Here is a 16,194-nt window from a genome sequence, read left to right as displayed (position 1 = left end):
TGGGTAAACAAGCGCTCTTATTCAGTTAGACCTGTTCTTTCTCACAACAAGGAGTGAGTGGGATTGCTTTATGTTATTCTCTCTGTCTGATGGATCAGGTAAGCTGTGTCTGCAGCATGAGGACCTGGTACAGAAGTACCTTCCCGTGTGGGCCAGGGAGCTGGAGGTCGGTACAGAAGTGGCTTTACGCAACAACGTGGTGGTGATCATGTGTGATCTATGTGTTCGATACACAAACAAAGTCGATCATTATATACCCAACATCTCTGCCTGCCTACGAGACAATGACCCAATCATCAGGGAGCAGACTCTCATCATGTTGACCAACCTCCTCCAGGTGAGTTGAGTTTAACACACACCTAACCAAGTATTGAGCGTATATCATAGACGGGGGATTTACCGGGAACGCTTGGTACACCATTGAGCTCTCTTGAAGCTGTTTGGGCGTCAATCAATGAAACTTAGACAAAGCAGGATGCCCACCTGACGACCCCAATAATGTCTATACATTCGCTTTCACCGTTCCACTCCAACAGCCAATTTCAAGAGTTACAGTGAATCTGGAAAGTATTCATAGTATTACACTTTTCCCACATTCTAGGTTAAAGCCTTATTCCAAAATTTAGTAAATTAATTTTGGTTCTCAAATTCTACACACAATGCCACATCATTGTTTAATGCATTTTAGCAAATTTATTCAACATAAAAAAATACCATTTACATAAGTATTCCCAGCCTTTGCCATGAATCTCAAAAGTGAGATCAGGTGCATTCTGTTTCAACTGATCATCCTTAAGATGTTCCTACAGCTTGGTTGGAGTTCACTGGTGGTAAATTCAGCTGGTTGGACATGATTTGGAAAGGCACACATTTGTCTATATACAGTGGTTACATAAAGTATTCAGACCCCTTTAAATTTGTCTCTTTGTTGTATTACAGCCATTTGCCAAAATCAAAAAAAGTTTATTTTATTTTTCATTAATGTACACTAAGCATCCCATCTTGACAGAAAAAAAACAAATTAAAAAATAATTTCCAACAAAAAAAAAAAAAAAGCACATGTACATAAATATTCAGACTCTTTGCTCAATACTGTAGTGGATTGTCCGAAGCTTAAACAGGCAACAAAAGTAGTTTAGTACAACAAATGTATTTACCCATTATCAGAAGTGCAGGTTGATAAACATGTGGTCTGTCCGCGCAGACAGACCACATGTTACTCCGGAGTAAACAAGACACACACAAGCCAAAATCACTGTCGAGTTCCGGTCTTCTGCCATTTTTTATATGTCTCTTGTGCGTCATTGTTTGTTATCTAATGCGTCAATGTCTTTTGGTTATCCCTATCTGTTCCATAACAACTCGAATCCTTTAGACAGTCAACACATTCTGTAGACAGGTTGGCACGACTTAATATTCACTTTTGTCCCACTGGCACAGAATAGAAGAGAAATTAAATGAGCGTACATTCTTATTAGACATGCAATATAGGTCAAAGGTCAGAAATTCTACTACATACCCGCCTTCCAGGGTCTTAAGACCCTGGACCAAAACAATTTCTGATGTAGACCACTAATCTCTACCACAGATAGAGGCAAAAACCTCAATGTTTTTATACGAGGCAAAAATTCCGTCTATGACCCTCCTTCAGAGCGATCGCTGTTACCAGCCTGCAGTAAAACCATCTCACAGAACACGATTAGTGGCCTACCCTTCGATTTAGTAAAGGAATAACAAATACTTTGATCATGAACATCATTGAATATAAATAGATGAATGTATATAGACTTATGACTGTAAGACATTTGCAAAAATATTTTTCCCGGCATTTGCAATGGATGTAGTTACCAATATTGTTAATTATCAATTGATTTTGAACACACAACTGAATTTCGTATGAGTCCATGTTCGATTAGTGCTCGTATAGATGGCTCGGTGGTGCCTCAGGCTGGTGGCCTGCCGACACCTCGTTGGGCTTTTGGCTGCCTTGGTGAAGAAAGAGATCCACTCAAACAGTTTGTCTCTGTCTCTTCTTGGGGTGTGGTTCAGTCCATTGGGCAGACTGTGCAATGGCATGTGCGCGCTGGCCGCTTTGGGGAAAAGCTGAGAAAAAGTTGGAGCTGTGGGGGCGGGGGCAGAGTATGGGACGTGGGGCTTTGGTCCAGGCCCTCGGCTTGCTTCTAGGCCTCCTCGCCGCTTCGGCACTCCCGACACTTCTTTCCACAGCTGCTGGAGTCCCGGTGGACACATTGGCTGGCAACCTTAGTTGTTCTCGTCATCGCTGGCAAGGTGTTGTCTCTCCTCTCGGTTCCTTCCAGTCAGGTATCGGGTGTTGGTCCTGGATCGGCTTTGACCGTGCCCCTCTTAGCGAGTGCAAGGGAATCTGGAGTGGCTGCTTTCATCCTCAAATCTGCACAGAGGAACTGGCACACAAATTCTACATTTTGCAAACTTACCATTTTGGTCTCATGGTCTTTCCACCTTCCTAGGAAGCTGCTGGTCCTGAGAAGTGCTGATCTTGTGACTGAAGAAGATTAACCTGTTTTCTTAAAATGGGTGCCGTTGTTTGACCTAATCTTTTTGGGGAAACCATGTCGGGATATTAGATAATTCACAAAATATTTAATTACTGAATTGGCACCCTCCTTTGAGGTTGGGGTTGCTTCCGCCAACCACTGCAATTGTTAATCTAAATCATTACGTACCTTTATCCTTGTACCGGATTGATCATATCGATTAAATAAAACCTCAACACGCTCAAACTTGACCCAATCCAAACTCACCTCCCCCCTCTGTCCCTCTTACAGGGACAGTGTTAGTCGTAGTAATAGTAATAGTAATAGTAGTAGTAGTATTAGTAGTTTCAGAAACATCCAAGAAAAAGAAAAGGCAGCTGATAGTCAAGCGCAGCAAGAACAGAGGCGGAGGACAGGTCATGTTTGAGGTCACTGTTCGCTTTTGCAATAGTACTTTGATATTTTACAACACCTAGTGAATTATTGTGGCCTCAATAATTCACTAAATAGTTGTATTTAATTTAGTCTATCTATGATGGGACAATGCACAGAAACATTAAGTTCAGAAACAGATATGTTCTGTACCAGATTATTTCTAAATAGCTACTTTCCATCTGTAGTCCCTGGCTACCTAAATTAAGGGGATCCACAAATCAAGCAATAAAATTATGACACTAATTAATCATAATAAATATATACATTCATAATAATCAATAATTACCGGTAATCAAAAAATAATCATACTGTAGCATGTAATCAAATTAAGAAAAGTCATAAAATGCCCCTTCATGGACACATTCTTAATATACAATACAACCACACCTTATTTACATCATCACACAAAGACAATACATGCTCTTGTTCACATCTGTCATCATTCGTAACAACAACCAAGATTTTAACAACCATACCTCACAATTTACAACAAAAATGCTCTCATGGATAAATATAATACTCATTAAATTGATGTGTCAACATAATGCCCATTTTAGTGACCGTCTGAGCAGCCTTGATTGCTCCAAAGCCACTTTTTAATTTCAAATTTTCTATTCCTTTTGTTATAACGTGGTGAAGGCTAATTGGTCTGTACATGTTCTGGTCTTCTTTATTTCCTGCTTTATGGATTTAATCATAGTAGCAGTTTCTCGACGTGGTAGGGAAAGTGTTTTCCGTTATTGATTTATTTATCAATCGTTGTTATACGAGCAATAATACAATCCTTATATGTTTTTAGGAAGATAGTGTCCAACCCATATATATCTCTAGATCGTGAGTCTGATAATGCAGTGAAGATTTTGTTTAACTATGTTTCATTTGTTAATTCTAAAATTAGTCCATCCTGAATAAATGACAATTATTTGCACTGATTTTGAGGGACTTTTTATTCAGGGTTTGTACAGACTGGATGAAATGTTCATTAAAATTATTACTTATGTCCAGACTGTCTGCGACAGTAGCGCCATTGATATTTAATGTTATAGTGTTGTTTCTTGTTTGCTCTCTTTCCGTAAGTTTGTATCTGGTTTTCCATAACTCTCTATTGTTCCCTTTTGCAGCTTTGATTAATTCTAAGTGAAAGTCAGCCTTAGACTTCCGCATAAACATTGTAACTTTGTTCCTCCAAACTTTTAAATCATACGATCTGTATTTAGACCTGTTATAATTGCTCTTATGAGAGCTGAGTCCTCATGTCTTTATTAGAATCCAATGGTATTTTTATTTTAGCACTCTTCTTTCTGGTTTTGTATTCGTGTATTTACAGATGTTCTCTTTGATTTTTGTCATCCAATTGTAATTCTAGTAGGGCTGCTTATCATTTGTATCATGTAGAAGCCGTTTATAATATCCTTAAGTTTCTTTCTACGTGTTTTATTTAACCAGTCCAGATTAACGTCCCCCATGACGTTACTTCTTTCATACTATGCTGTTTGAGGATGTCTGAAAATGAATCAAGAAAAATGTCTTTAGCTGTGGTCAGTCGGTATACTACAATTACCTTGAAATACATTTCTGAGGAAAATGTGATTTTAATTTCAACATACTCAAATTGATCTACTTTTAATGTTTTCCCTTTCATAAATCATAATTCCTCCCCCCTTTGTCACTCGATCTGTCTTTTCTGTAATCTTGTCCCCCGGGACATTAATTAGAACGAAAGGTGTTGTGGGTTTTAACCATGTCTCTGATAGACAAAGTAATCCGGATTAGAGTCTGATAGTAACGGCTGTATTTGTTCAGTATGTTTCCTGTGGTAGAAAGTTTAATAATGCGGACACGTTTGTTACTGAATACTTTCTACAGACTTCTGTCTCTCTGTGACTTTGTGTATGTAATAAGCAACTACAATTATTTGATATGCTTACATTTTGTTTTAGCTCAGCTGTTGTGTAGCTGCTAGCTCTTTGTAGCCTACAGCAGGAATGTCCAAATTGCAACCAATAGCTTTGTTTTTAACAGACAACCGAAATAATTGAAAATGTGGTATTTGCGTATCGGTTCAATCAGCTGCAGCTACGCCCTGTTTTATCATTTGACCTAAATTTTTGGTTTAGTAGGCAGGACAGAGAGCAAAGGAACAATGTGGGTCATTAGTTGTCCATCTTATACCATTCTAATTGTTGTAAGGATAGTTCACATGAGCAGCCATACCTTGAGTCCCACCATATATAAGAGTCAAAAGGCTCCTATTATGAGTCGTCTAATTGGTGATCTGGTGGCGGTTTGGGTGGCAGGACACACGGACGCACCTCAGTCAGCCAGTGCTAGGACAGTTGGAGCAGTCCCCGTCCTCCATTCGTTCCTGGGAGGCGTCCCCAGTAGTTGTCAGCTGATGTCGTGCTGTCAGGCAACATCAGGAAGTTCCTTTTGTGCGGTATTGAATTGTCAGGGCACAGTTTGTAAGCAGGTCATTACAAGGTGTGTGCAGGTTGACCACAAAGGAATGCTTCAAAGATTGTGTTGAACATTGTCCGTTGACACTTATGTCCAGCAGGGGTCTGTTTGTATCCTGCTGTTTGTCCTGCTGTCACACCTGTATTTTTTGTGAGCATGTTCTGGCTACAACTTTGGAGCTTGTCTTGTTCAGAGAAGCTAGCAGTCCCCCGGCTGCACATCCTTTCCACCCTCGCTTGACCTAGCACAACCGTGGCTACCACCCAAGTCCGTCTGTATGGTTTTTCGTTTTGTTGAGGTTTTTTCCTCCAGAATTCGGAACTCAAAACATGTACACCCATCGTTTTCATATCCTCTCGGTTAGTTCAATTTTGCATATCACGTTTTAAAATTACAGTCTTAACTATCCCATTAATTGCTAATCAATAACCTTAATTCAAAGATTATACGTACTACTTCATTTGTATTTAAGTACCCTTTTAATTCACTTAAAGATTATGTATAAGTTAATTTAAACTATCATTTGTCTATCAGTAGGCGCGAGCAAGCTGTCATGCTTGCACTCTGACCTCCCGCTGTACGTGATATTCTCCAAAACAAAAGAATGTATTTATTCACGTTTCTCCTTGTCTTTCAGCTAAATCTTTTAATCTTTTAACTTTTAACGTCCGCACTGTTTTTATTTTTATTGTCTGCATTTTAATTTTGCTTTTATTTTCTTTCATTTCACTTTGTTGTCTGTGAAGCACTTTGAGTCTGCCCTTTCCTGGAAAAACGCCACACAAACAAAGCTGCCCCGCCTTGCCTTGCCTGTCTCCAAATGGTTATCCAACCTAGTCACAACAAACACACAAGGCCATGCTCTAAGCGCCAGCCCTAATCACACTTCTCCTCTTTTTAACACTTTACATATCGGCTCTTATTCTAATTATTAATGTAGGCTGTTATTTGTAATTATTATTCAACACTATTCACAGCAAACAGTTGTAAAGTTATAGTTATTCGCATTATACTCTCAAAATCTGTAGCTAACTGAAAGCTGTTGAGATTTGGTTTGCCTCCTTCATCTCAGTGGCCTAGTGGTTAGAGTGTCCGCCCTGAGATCGGCAGGTCGCAAGTTCAAAACCCCGGTCGAGTCATACCAAAGACTATAAAAAATTTGGGAGCCAAATCACCAACCATGATTCCCCCACCTCCCAGGGGTAATCACGGGGATGGGCCAAATGCAGAGGACAAATTCCACCACACCCAGTGTGTGTGTGACAATCACTGGCACCCCAACTTTAACTCTAACTTTATTCTGTCATGCCATTATACTCTTCTAGCTCAACATCCAGAAGTATGGTGTACTGCAATGTCTAAATAAAACTATAAATTACTCCAAACCAAAAATGTCAGACTGCACTTTAAAGCCACTTTTATTAAATTAATTTCCAAACTAACCACCACCACAGCAGACATCTTCCTCAATCCTATCCCAATACTCCCATAAATTAGAAAGGTGTTTCACAACAGTGGTTAAGTAGTTATTTTAAGTAATAGATCTCAATATGTAGAAATTAGTAAGACTAAATTTGCCCTAGTATGTGAATGTTGTCTGTCTATCTATCTGTGTTGGCCCTGTGATGAGGTGGCGACCTGTCCAGGGTGCAAAGTCAAATTGTGAAACAAAAATTAAAGTTGAATCAAGTGGAAATTGCCAGAGTATATGAACTACATTCTTGAGAATAGTAATTGATCATTAATATGTTGGAAGCCGCATATTGAACATATTAAAGAAAAATATCCAAATCCATTGCTATTCGGTATAAAGTTAAACACATGCTGAATAAGAAATGTCTGCACATGTTATATTATTCATTTATTTTTCCATATGTAATATTGTTTTGAAGTTTGGGGAAATGTTTATAGAAGAAATATAGACCCAATACTTAAAATTAAAAGGCTCATTTCAATAATACACAAAGCATTATTATTATGATCATATCAATCCATTTTTTATAAGTCATAATGTGTTAAATGTTCAGATAATTTAATTTTAAAACAATGGCAATTATGTTTCCAAGTAAAGAACAACAGCCTTCCAGTTTGTATTCTTAGCTTGTTTACATTATGAGGAGAAAACTATCATTTACGGGGGATATTGATTTTTGAAATAGGTCAAGTAAAATAAAATAAAAAGACAAATGTATTTCAGTTTTAGGAGTTAAATGATGTACCATCCTCAGTGATGAGCTGAACACATGTAGTTTTTTGTTATGGTTTTGGAGACCCTTGAAAGGTAAAGTTTTTTGAACATTATAAAATATAGTAACAATTACTTTCATCTTTTAACGTTGATGTTCCAGGTAATTTAATGTTCAGTAAATGTATATCATAGGCCAATATAAGCTTTGGCTTCCGCCTATTCTTTTTTTTCGGTCATTATTTTTTCTTTTCTTTTCTGTGTGTAAATGTGTATGATTGTTAATATGTCTAATTTACTGTTAAACTGCTCACACAAATTGGTTGATGGTTGATTATATGACCAAAATAAACCTATTTCATTTATTCATTCATTATCTATCGCACTCATAGTTTTATTCCATTTTGCATGTAATCATTCCTATTGATTTCTTCCCATTTCACTCAAACAACTAAACAAACAAACAAATAAACAAACTTGCAACTAACCACAATCAACAGCATACCATTTACGAATACCTTCATTTGTCACTTTCTCATCTTTTCTTCACTTTCGTTTTCCTTTACAAACAACATCCTGTATCCATCTCTTCCTTACACTTCACACAATGTTTCTATTTTCTGTTCTCCTAGAAACCATTCACATAACGTAAGGTTATAAACATCCTTTTCCCATATTTTCTCAAACCATCCTCTTCACCCTCCTTCTGTTTTTTCACCTGCTCTCTCTTCCTCTCTCTCTCACTTTCTCTCCTTCTCTCACAATACAAACACAATAATCCAAAATAATCAGTCTTATAAAATAATTTTAGCTTTAGATATGATTTAGGGCAGTGGTTTTCAACCTTTTTTCCCAGTAAAATAAAAAAATAAAATACAGCATAACGTCATCATTTTCTGATTTATTAAATTGTATAACAGTGCACCATATTGCTCATTTGTTGTGGTCTTAATTGACTTATTTGGACAAAAAAATATAAGAATAACTAAAACGTTTTAAAAATTAAACAAGTGATTAAATTATAATAAAGATTTCTATACATATAATCAATCATCAACCTTCTTTGGATATTGCAATAGAGATCCATCTGGGCTCGTGAACTTAATTCTAAATATTTATTTTGTTGAAGAATTATTCTTCTATAATTATATTTTTAAAATATTTAAAATCTCAGGTACCCTTTGGCATACCTTCAAGTACCCCCCTTTTTTGTCCGGGCGGAAACACCATACCCTCCTTTGAGAACTACTGGTTTAGCCTATACAAAATCCTTTGTCTCATACATCATTAGACTGTACAACTCCTCTTTGGGGGGGGGGCTAGGATGACAGGGAATGCAAAACAATAACAGTGCAATACTTTTTTATATCATGGTCGTTAATGCCTAGTTTCTCTTATTTTACTGTTCTATTTTTATTCTCCTTGTAATATTTTTCTATTTTGTTTCCATTTATACCCTTATAGTTACTGTTTACTTTTTACTTCTTCTTCCTGAGGGAACTCTCCTGAAGGAATCAATAACGTTTTATCTGTCTTTCTATCTATCTATTACTAACCCGAGCACAATTCATGACGTCATGCTTATCTTGCAGACAGTTATTTCCATTTAGTTTTATTCTCTACATGTAATTCTACATGCACCAATGTCACATAGAAATTTGCTTTCTTTGTTATTTATTTACATTATTATTTCTGGTTTACTTGCTGTCTGTTTACTTAAGTTCTCATATTTTGGTCTGTCTTCCTTCTGATTAGAATTTGTTTAACGCTTCTCTACGTTTTGTTTTGACAATGGCGCTAAGTGTTGGCGACGCTTATCTGTACTTCTTCAGACTCTATGTTTCACAGTTTGCGCAGATGCCCTTAGATGTTTTTAGAATATAAATTTAACTTTTATTTTATTGTGTGTTTATTCCTAAAAAAAATTAAAATGTCAATGTATGATCAATTTATCTTTATCAAATTTAAATTCAATATTATTAATTTATTTGTTGTATAACTATTAATTCAAAGTTACAATGTGTCCTAATCTAGGATGTGCGTGCGTGTTTGTCTCAACTTCCACTCAGGAACTGGATGGATCAGATAAGCAACAAGGCAGTTCAATACAATATATTACACACATAATTAATGACTAATGAATTTAACAATGCTTCAATGTCCCAGTCCAAATGTATGTATTGATATTTAAATGTTTATTTATTCATATACAGTATATTTTATTTTTCCAATTATCAAAACCAACCTGTCAGCCTTCTCTTCAGATTTGAGTACAGCTGTCCACTATATATATTTATATATTTTTTATTTATTTATTTATTTTTGTATTCTTTAAACCTAGCTCAATGCTATCCTAGCTCAATGCTAACCTAGCTCAATGCTATGCTAACAGTGTCACACCTCTTCGGCCCAATGCCTCGTACAGCTGACACTCACATAGCCTCGCCACTTCTGACACACTCTTATCTCAAAATGTGTCCCAGCTGAGACTCCTTTTTTTTTTTTTTTTCTTTATATGCGTCACACAGTCACTCACACAGAGAATTTACCAGCGAGCAAGAGCCTTTTTTCCCGTACTCAAAATCTCAGTGTGTAAAACAACTGTAATATCGCACAGTCACAATCACCAGTATAGTTTAAAACAAATTCAAATGACTGGAATTCGCTCGCAGCGCCAAAGAGGGGGAGCTTCCCTGCTTAGGCTGCTGCCCCCGCGATCCAGCCTCCGAGAGCGGAATAAGATAATTAAATGGATAGATCATTCACTCATATTTATTCTGTACATAAACTTTGTCTACTTTCTCACACGCACACACATTTTAGACAATTTCCCAACTTTTACAGTTAGCGGGGCTGTGAGAAAAAGCGTGAAGGGAGGTTGCGAGAGGGGGGGGGAGGAAGGGGGGGAATTAAACCAGATAAGAAACCAGGTGCTACACAAAAGTTATTAATTTATGCAGATATATATATATATACATTTAAAAAACACACATTTTTATCCCACAAACCACGCCCCCCTGGTCCGGACCAATATAAACAACTAATGCACGCGTGCTTTTGTGGAATCGGCAGTCTCATATCATAAAAACCAGGTTCCATCATTGCTCATAAAACGGCGATTAACCCGTTTCATTGGAGCAACACCTGCGTTATCCCTGACCAACACGGAAAAACCTGGCCTAACGCCCAGTAGGACCACTGGAAATCACCCAGCAATCCTACAGACTCGTGTCTGGTCAGTCCATACAGTTTCACCAAGTTTCACCAAAGCTCTACCATATGCAGCCCGATCAATACCTGTCTATTTGCAGCAAATTTCCAAATTCGTCGTGACAGCTATACGCTCAGTTGATCTCCTTTACCGGAGTCAATGAGCGGTCACCTATAAGAGGCTTTTCCCACCGCTGCAGTTTCCACATAAACAGATATGTCGCACCTTCATAGACGTCATCAGTTTATATGGGCCAAATGTCACACCAGTTAGCAAATCTTGCCTATAATTTAGCTGTATCCAACTCTGACTAATCTGATGCACTTGCAGCAAGAAGCATCCTCTGCCAGCAACGACAGAGGATGAAGATGTTAAAAGAAATTTTTCGTCTCACATAGTCTACGCTTCAAAAACACTCCAAACCACCAAAATTCTATCAACAATCCCCTTATGTTAAAAACAAGAAATCACAAGTTTTCAACAAACACACAGACAAATGATCACATATAAAACAACTCAATCCAACCATAATTTACCCCATTCCAGGTTGTTTTTGGAGAACCTGACTAAACCTATGTTTTATCAAAAATAGATTCAGCAATTAGTCTTATCGATCCGGCTCTCTCCAGGCAGAACATGTTTACACTTTAAGCAAAACGCTTACCTTGTTATGCGCGCGTGGAGCACACTGTCTGCCTGACTGAGAGAGCGGGAGCGGCTGTCGACCTGTAGCTTCTAAACCATCCTGTTCGTGACGCCAATTTGTGTAGCGGATTGTCCGAAGCTTAAACAGGCAACAAAAGTAGTTTAGTACAACAAATGTATTTACCCATTATCAGAAGTGCAGGTTGAATTAAGTTGGCCGTGCAGACAGACCACATGTTACTCCGGAGTAAACAAGACACACACAAGCCAAAATCACTGTCGAGTTCCGGTCTTCTGCCATTTTTTATATGTCTCTTGTGCGTCATTGTTTGTTATCTAATGCGTCAATGTCTTTTGGTTATCCCTATCTGTTCCATAACAACTCGAATCCTTTAGACAGTCAACACATTCTGTAGACAGGTTGGCACGACTTAATATTCACTTTTGTCCCACTGGCACAGAATAGAAGAGAAATTAAATGAGCGTACATTCTTATTAGACATGCAATATAGGTCAAAGGTCAGAAATTCTACTACAATACTTTGTTGATGCTCTTTGGCAGCAATTACAGCCTCAAGCCTTTTTGAATACGATGCCAAAAGCTTGGCACACCTATCTTTGGGCAGTTTCGCCCATTTCTCTTTGCAGCACCTCTGAAGCTCCATCAGATTGGATGGCAAGTGTTTGTTTTCATCCAGGATGTCTTTGTGTATTGCTACATTCATCTTTACCTCTACCCAAACTAGAGTTAGTTACTGCCGCTGAAGACCATCCCCACAGCTTGATAATGCCATCACCATGCTTCACTGTAGGGAAGGTATTGGCCTGGTAATGAGCGGTGCCTGGTTTCCTCCAAACATCATGGAATTGGCATTCACGCCAAAGAGTTAAAAGCTTTGCTTCATCAGACCAGATAATTTAGTTTCTCATGGTCTGAGAGTCTTTCAAGTGAATTTTGGCAAACTTTTTATTATAAATGGCTTACGTCTGGCCACTCTACCATACAGGACTGATTGGTTGATTGCTGCAAAGATGGTTGTCCTTCTGGAAGGTTCTCCTCTCAATACAGAGAAATGCTGTAGCTCTGACAAAGTAACCATCGGGTTCTTGGTCACCTTCCTGACGAGTCTAAGATGAAGGCATCAATGTACAGAGACATCATTGATTCCCATCCAATCTGATGGAGCTTGGGAGGTGCTGCAAAGAGGAATGGGCGAAACTGCCCAAAGAGAAGTATGCCAAGCTTGTGGCGTTGTATTAAAACACGACTTGAGGCTATACTTGCTGCCAAAGGTGCATCAACAATTTATTGACAAAAGGGTCTGAACATGTGATTACATGGTACATTACACGCCCTCAACGTCCACCTTCAGTAGTTCGTCCCAGCTCTGACGCTGCTCACTCCCCCTCCCCCTTACGGCAAACCCCGCCTCGCCCTGACAGCAGTCCTGAATATTTCTGATACAGAAAAGGGTTCAGCAGTAGACCACATTATCAGCTGGGCCCAAGGTTGCCTACATCAAATCATGGCACCTTTTACATCCCTGTTGTGACTACCAAGAGAGTAAACATTGGGAAACTTAGCCACCCTGCTAACCTAAACAATCTCATTCCTATTATCTCCAAATCAAAGCCAACATCGAAGCCTGTCAATAACACCATCAGGATGGGTCTGCTCAATGTCAGGTCTCTGAATAGCAAATCATTTTTAGTCAACGATTTTATTAGCACTTCTAAACTTGACCTTATGTTTTTAACTGAAACATGGCTGGAACAAAATAACAGTGCAAGCATTCTGATCGAGACAGCACCCCCCAACTATAACTTCATTGATATATGTAGATCGGGGAAAAGAGGTGGAGGGGTTGCTGCTATATTTAAAAACATGTTTCAGGGGAAACAGATGTCACTCGGTGAGTTTACATCATTTGAATACCTGTGTGCTGTGTTGAAATGCTCTCCCAAAATTCTCTTGTTAATTATCTACAGGCCACCTAAATATTCTGCAAATTTTTTTGATGATTTTACTGAACTATTGTCTAGCATCTCCACTGACTTTGACTGCCTGGTTATAACTGGTGATTTTAATTTTCATATTGACGATTTAAATGACAAGGGCGCAAAAGAACTTTTTACTATTTTAGACACATTTGAACTGTCTCAACATGTGAAAGAGGCTACACATTATAAGGGACACACCCTGGACCTGATTATCACAAAAGGTCTCAATGTTTCTGATGTTCTTGTGATTGATCCTTCATTGTCTGATCATTTCTGTGTTTTCTTTAATATTTCTGTAATTCCGGACACACAAACAGAATCAAAGAATGTCAAAAAGCGGTACATAAATGAACATGCTAATGTCCTCTTTAAAAACGCCATCTCCTCACTACCACCTCTAAACCCATGTCATGCTGATGATCTTGTAAGCAACTTTAATTCCAAAATTGTGAATATCATAGATATCATTGCACCTGTTACAGTTAAAACGATTTCTGGCAAGCAAAAGGCACCCTGGAGAAAATCTGCTGCTGTAACAGCCCAGAGAAGAGAGTGCAGGAAGGCTGAACGAATCTGGCGGAATACAAAACTTCATATTCACCATGACATCTATAAAGAGAGCCTCCAGGCCTACAATTTAGTCTTAAAAAGTGCTAGAGAAACATTCTTCTCCAATATCATAAACAGCAACACAAATAAGGCCAAAACCCTATTCACAATCGTTGACAGACTGACTAAACCCCCAACACAAATACCAGCCGAACTCCATTCCACGCACAAATGCAATGACTTTGCATTCTTTTATACTGATAAAATTGAAGGCATCAGACGCACCATCAATATCTCAAGTAAAAAAGTTGGATCACCACCCTATTTAGGCAAAAGTAACACAGCAATGATGGCAAGCTTTAATGCCATAGACTCTAAAACTCTAGTGGAAACGGTGACAGCTCTAAAGTCATCCACCTGCTGCCTTGATGTTTTACCTACCAACTTCTTTAAGAATGTTTTTGACTGCCTATCAACAGACATCTTGCAAATAGTTAATAATTCTATTAAATCGGGCAATTTCCCGAAGGCTTTCAAAACTGCAGTCATTAAACCTCTTCTAAAAAAGCAGAGCCTAGATGCCTCTGTTATCAACAACTACAGACCAATTTCAAATCTACCATTCATAAGTAAAATAATTGAGAAAGTTGTCCTCCAACAACTAAATCACTTCTTGGCTTCTACTGGCTGCCACAACAACTTCCAGTCAGGATTTCGACCTCTTCATAGCACAGAGACGGCCCTTCTTAAAGTTATAAATGACATCCGTCTAAACACAGACTCTGGCAAAACTTCAGTATTAATGCTTTTGGACCTCAGTGCTGCATTTGACACTGTCGACCACTCAATACTTTTGGACAGGTTGGAAAACTGGTTGGGGATCTCAGGCACAGTTTTAAGCTGGTTCAAGTCATATCTACAAGATAGGAACTATTTTGTTTCCATTGGTGACTTTGTATCAGAACCAACCAACGTAACGTGTGGAGTCCCCCAAGGTTCAATCTTGGGGCCGACTTTATTTAACATCTATATGCTCCCACTAGGACAAATCATGCAAAATAATAACATTGACCATCATTGCTATGCCGATGACACCCAAATCTATGTAGCGCTATCACCAAATGACTATCGCCCCATAGATCTTCTGTGCCAGTGCATTGAGAAAGTCAAACACTGGATGTGCCAAAATTTCCTACAACTAAATGAAGATAAAACTGAGATAATTGTTTTTGGTGCTAAAAAAGAAAGGTTTAAAGTCATCCAACACCTTCAATCACTGTCCCTGAAAACCTCAAATAAAGCCAGAAATCTTGGGGTTATTTTAGATTCTGATTTACATTTCGACAGTCACATCAAATCAGTAACAAAATCGGCCTACTATCACCTCAAAAATGTAAAAAGACTTAGAGGGCTCATGTCAGCTCAAGACTTAGAAAAACTTGTACATGCCTTTATTACCAGTAGGCTAGACTATTGTAATGGTCTCCTTGCAGGTCTTCCCAAAAAAAACTGTCAGGCAGCTACAGCTTGTTCAGAACGCTGCTGCTAGAGTTCTAACAAAGACCAAAAAATGTGAGCACATTACACCAATTCTTAAATCCTTACATTGGCTCCCTGTACATCAGAGAATAGATTTCAAAATCCTCCTGCTCACATATAAATCACTACATGGTCTAGGGCCCAAGTATATCACTGATATGCTCCCACTATATACGCCCTCTAGATCACTAAGATCTTCTGAGACCAATCTGTTAGCGGTTCCCAGAGTAAACTCAAATCAAGGGAGATCATCATTCAGTCACTATGCAACACATAGCTGGAATAAACTTCCTGAAGATGTCAGACTCTCCCCAACTCTCACTACTTTTAAAACTAGACTGAAGACTTTTATGTTCACCTTAGCTTTCAGCTAAATCTTTTAATCTTTTAACTTTTAACGTCTGCACTGTTTTTATTTTTATTGTCTGCATTTTAATTTTGCTTTTATTTTCTTTCATTTCACTTTGTTGTCTGTGAAGCACTTTGAGTCTGCCTTGTGTATGAAAAGCGCTATACAAATAAAGTTGCCTTGCCTTGCCTTGCCTACATGTGACTTTTGAGTTTTTTACTTTTAATACATTTACAAAGATTTCTACATTTTTATTTTTTCCTGTCAAGATGGGGTGCTAAGTGTACATTAATGAGAAAAACATTTT

General features: G+C 38.2%; 1 protein-coding gene across 3 annotated transcripts in view; it reads left to right on the top strand.

Annotated features, from left to right (window-relative positions):
- The window catches only part of ncapd3 (non-SMC condensin II complex, subunit D3), a 140,782-nt gene that overhangs the window by 54,815 nt on the left and 69,773 nt on the right, over positions 1 to 16,194 (top strand). For all 3 annotated transcript variants that reach the window (XM_062058947.1, XM_062058945.1, XM_062058946.1), the window contains exons 22-23: positions 1 to 3; positions 99 to 337. The exon at positions 1 to 3 is cut by the window's left edge and continues 90 nt beyond it. In XM_062058947.1, coding sequence (XP_061914931.1) covers positions 1 to 3; positions 99 to 337 — 242 coding nt within the window. The remainder of the gene's footprint in view (positions 4 to 98; positions 338 to 16,194) is intronic.

The sequence above is a fragment of the Entelurus aequoreus genome, linkage group LG09 (genome assembly GCF_033978785.1).
Source record: "Entelurus aequoreus isolate RoL-2023_Sb linkage group LG09, RoL_Eaeq_v1.1, whole genome shotgun sequence".
In the NCBI taxonomy this organism is placed as follows: domain Eukaryota; kingdom Metazoa; phylum Chordata; class Actinopteri; order Syngnathiformes; family Syngnathidae; genus Entelurus; species Entelurus aequoreus.
The sequence above is the reverse complement of the archived record's forward strand: the minus strand, read 5'-3'. Positions and strand labels throughout refer to the sequence as shown.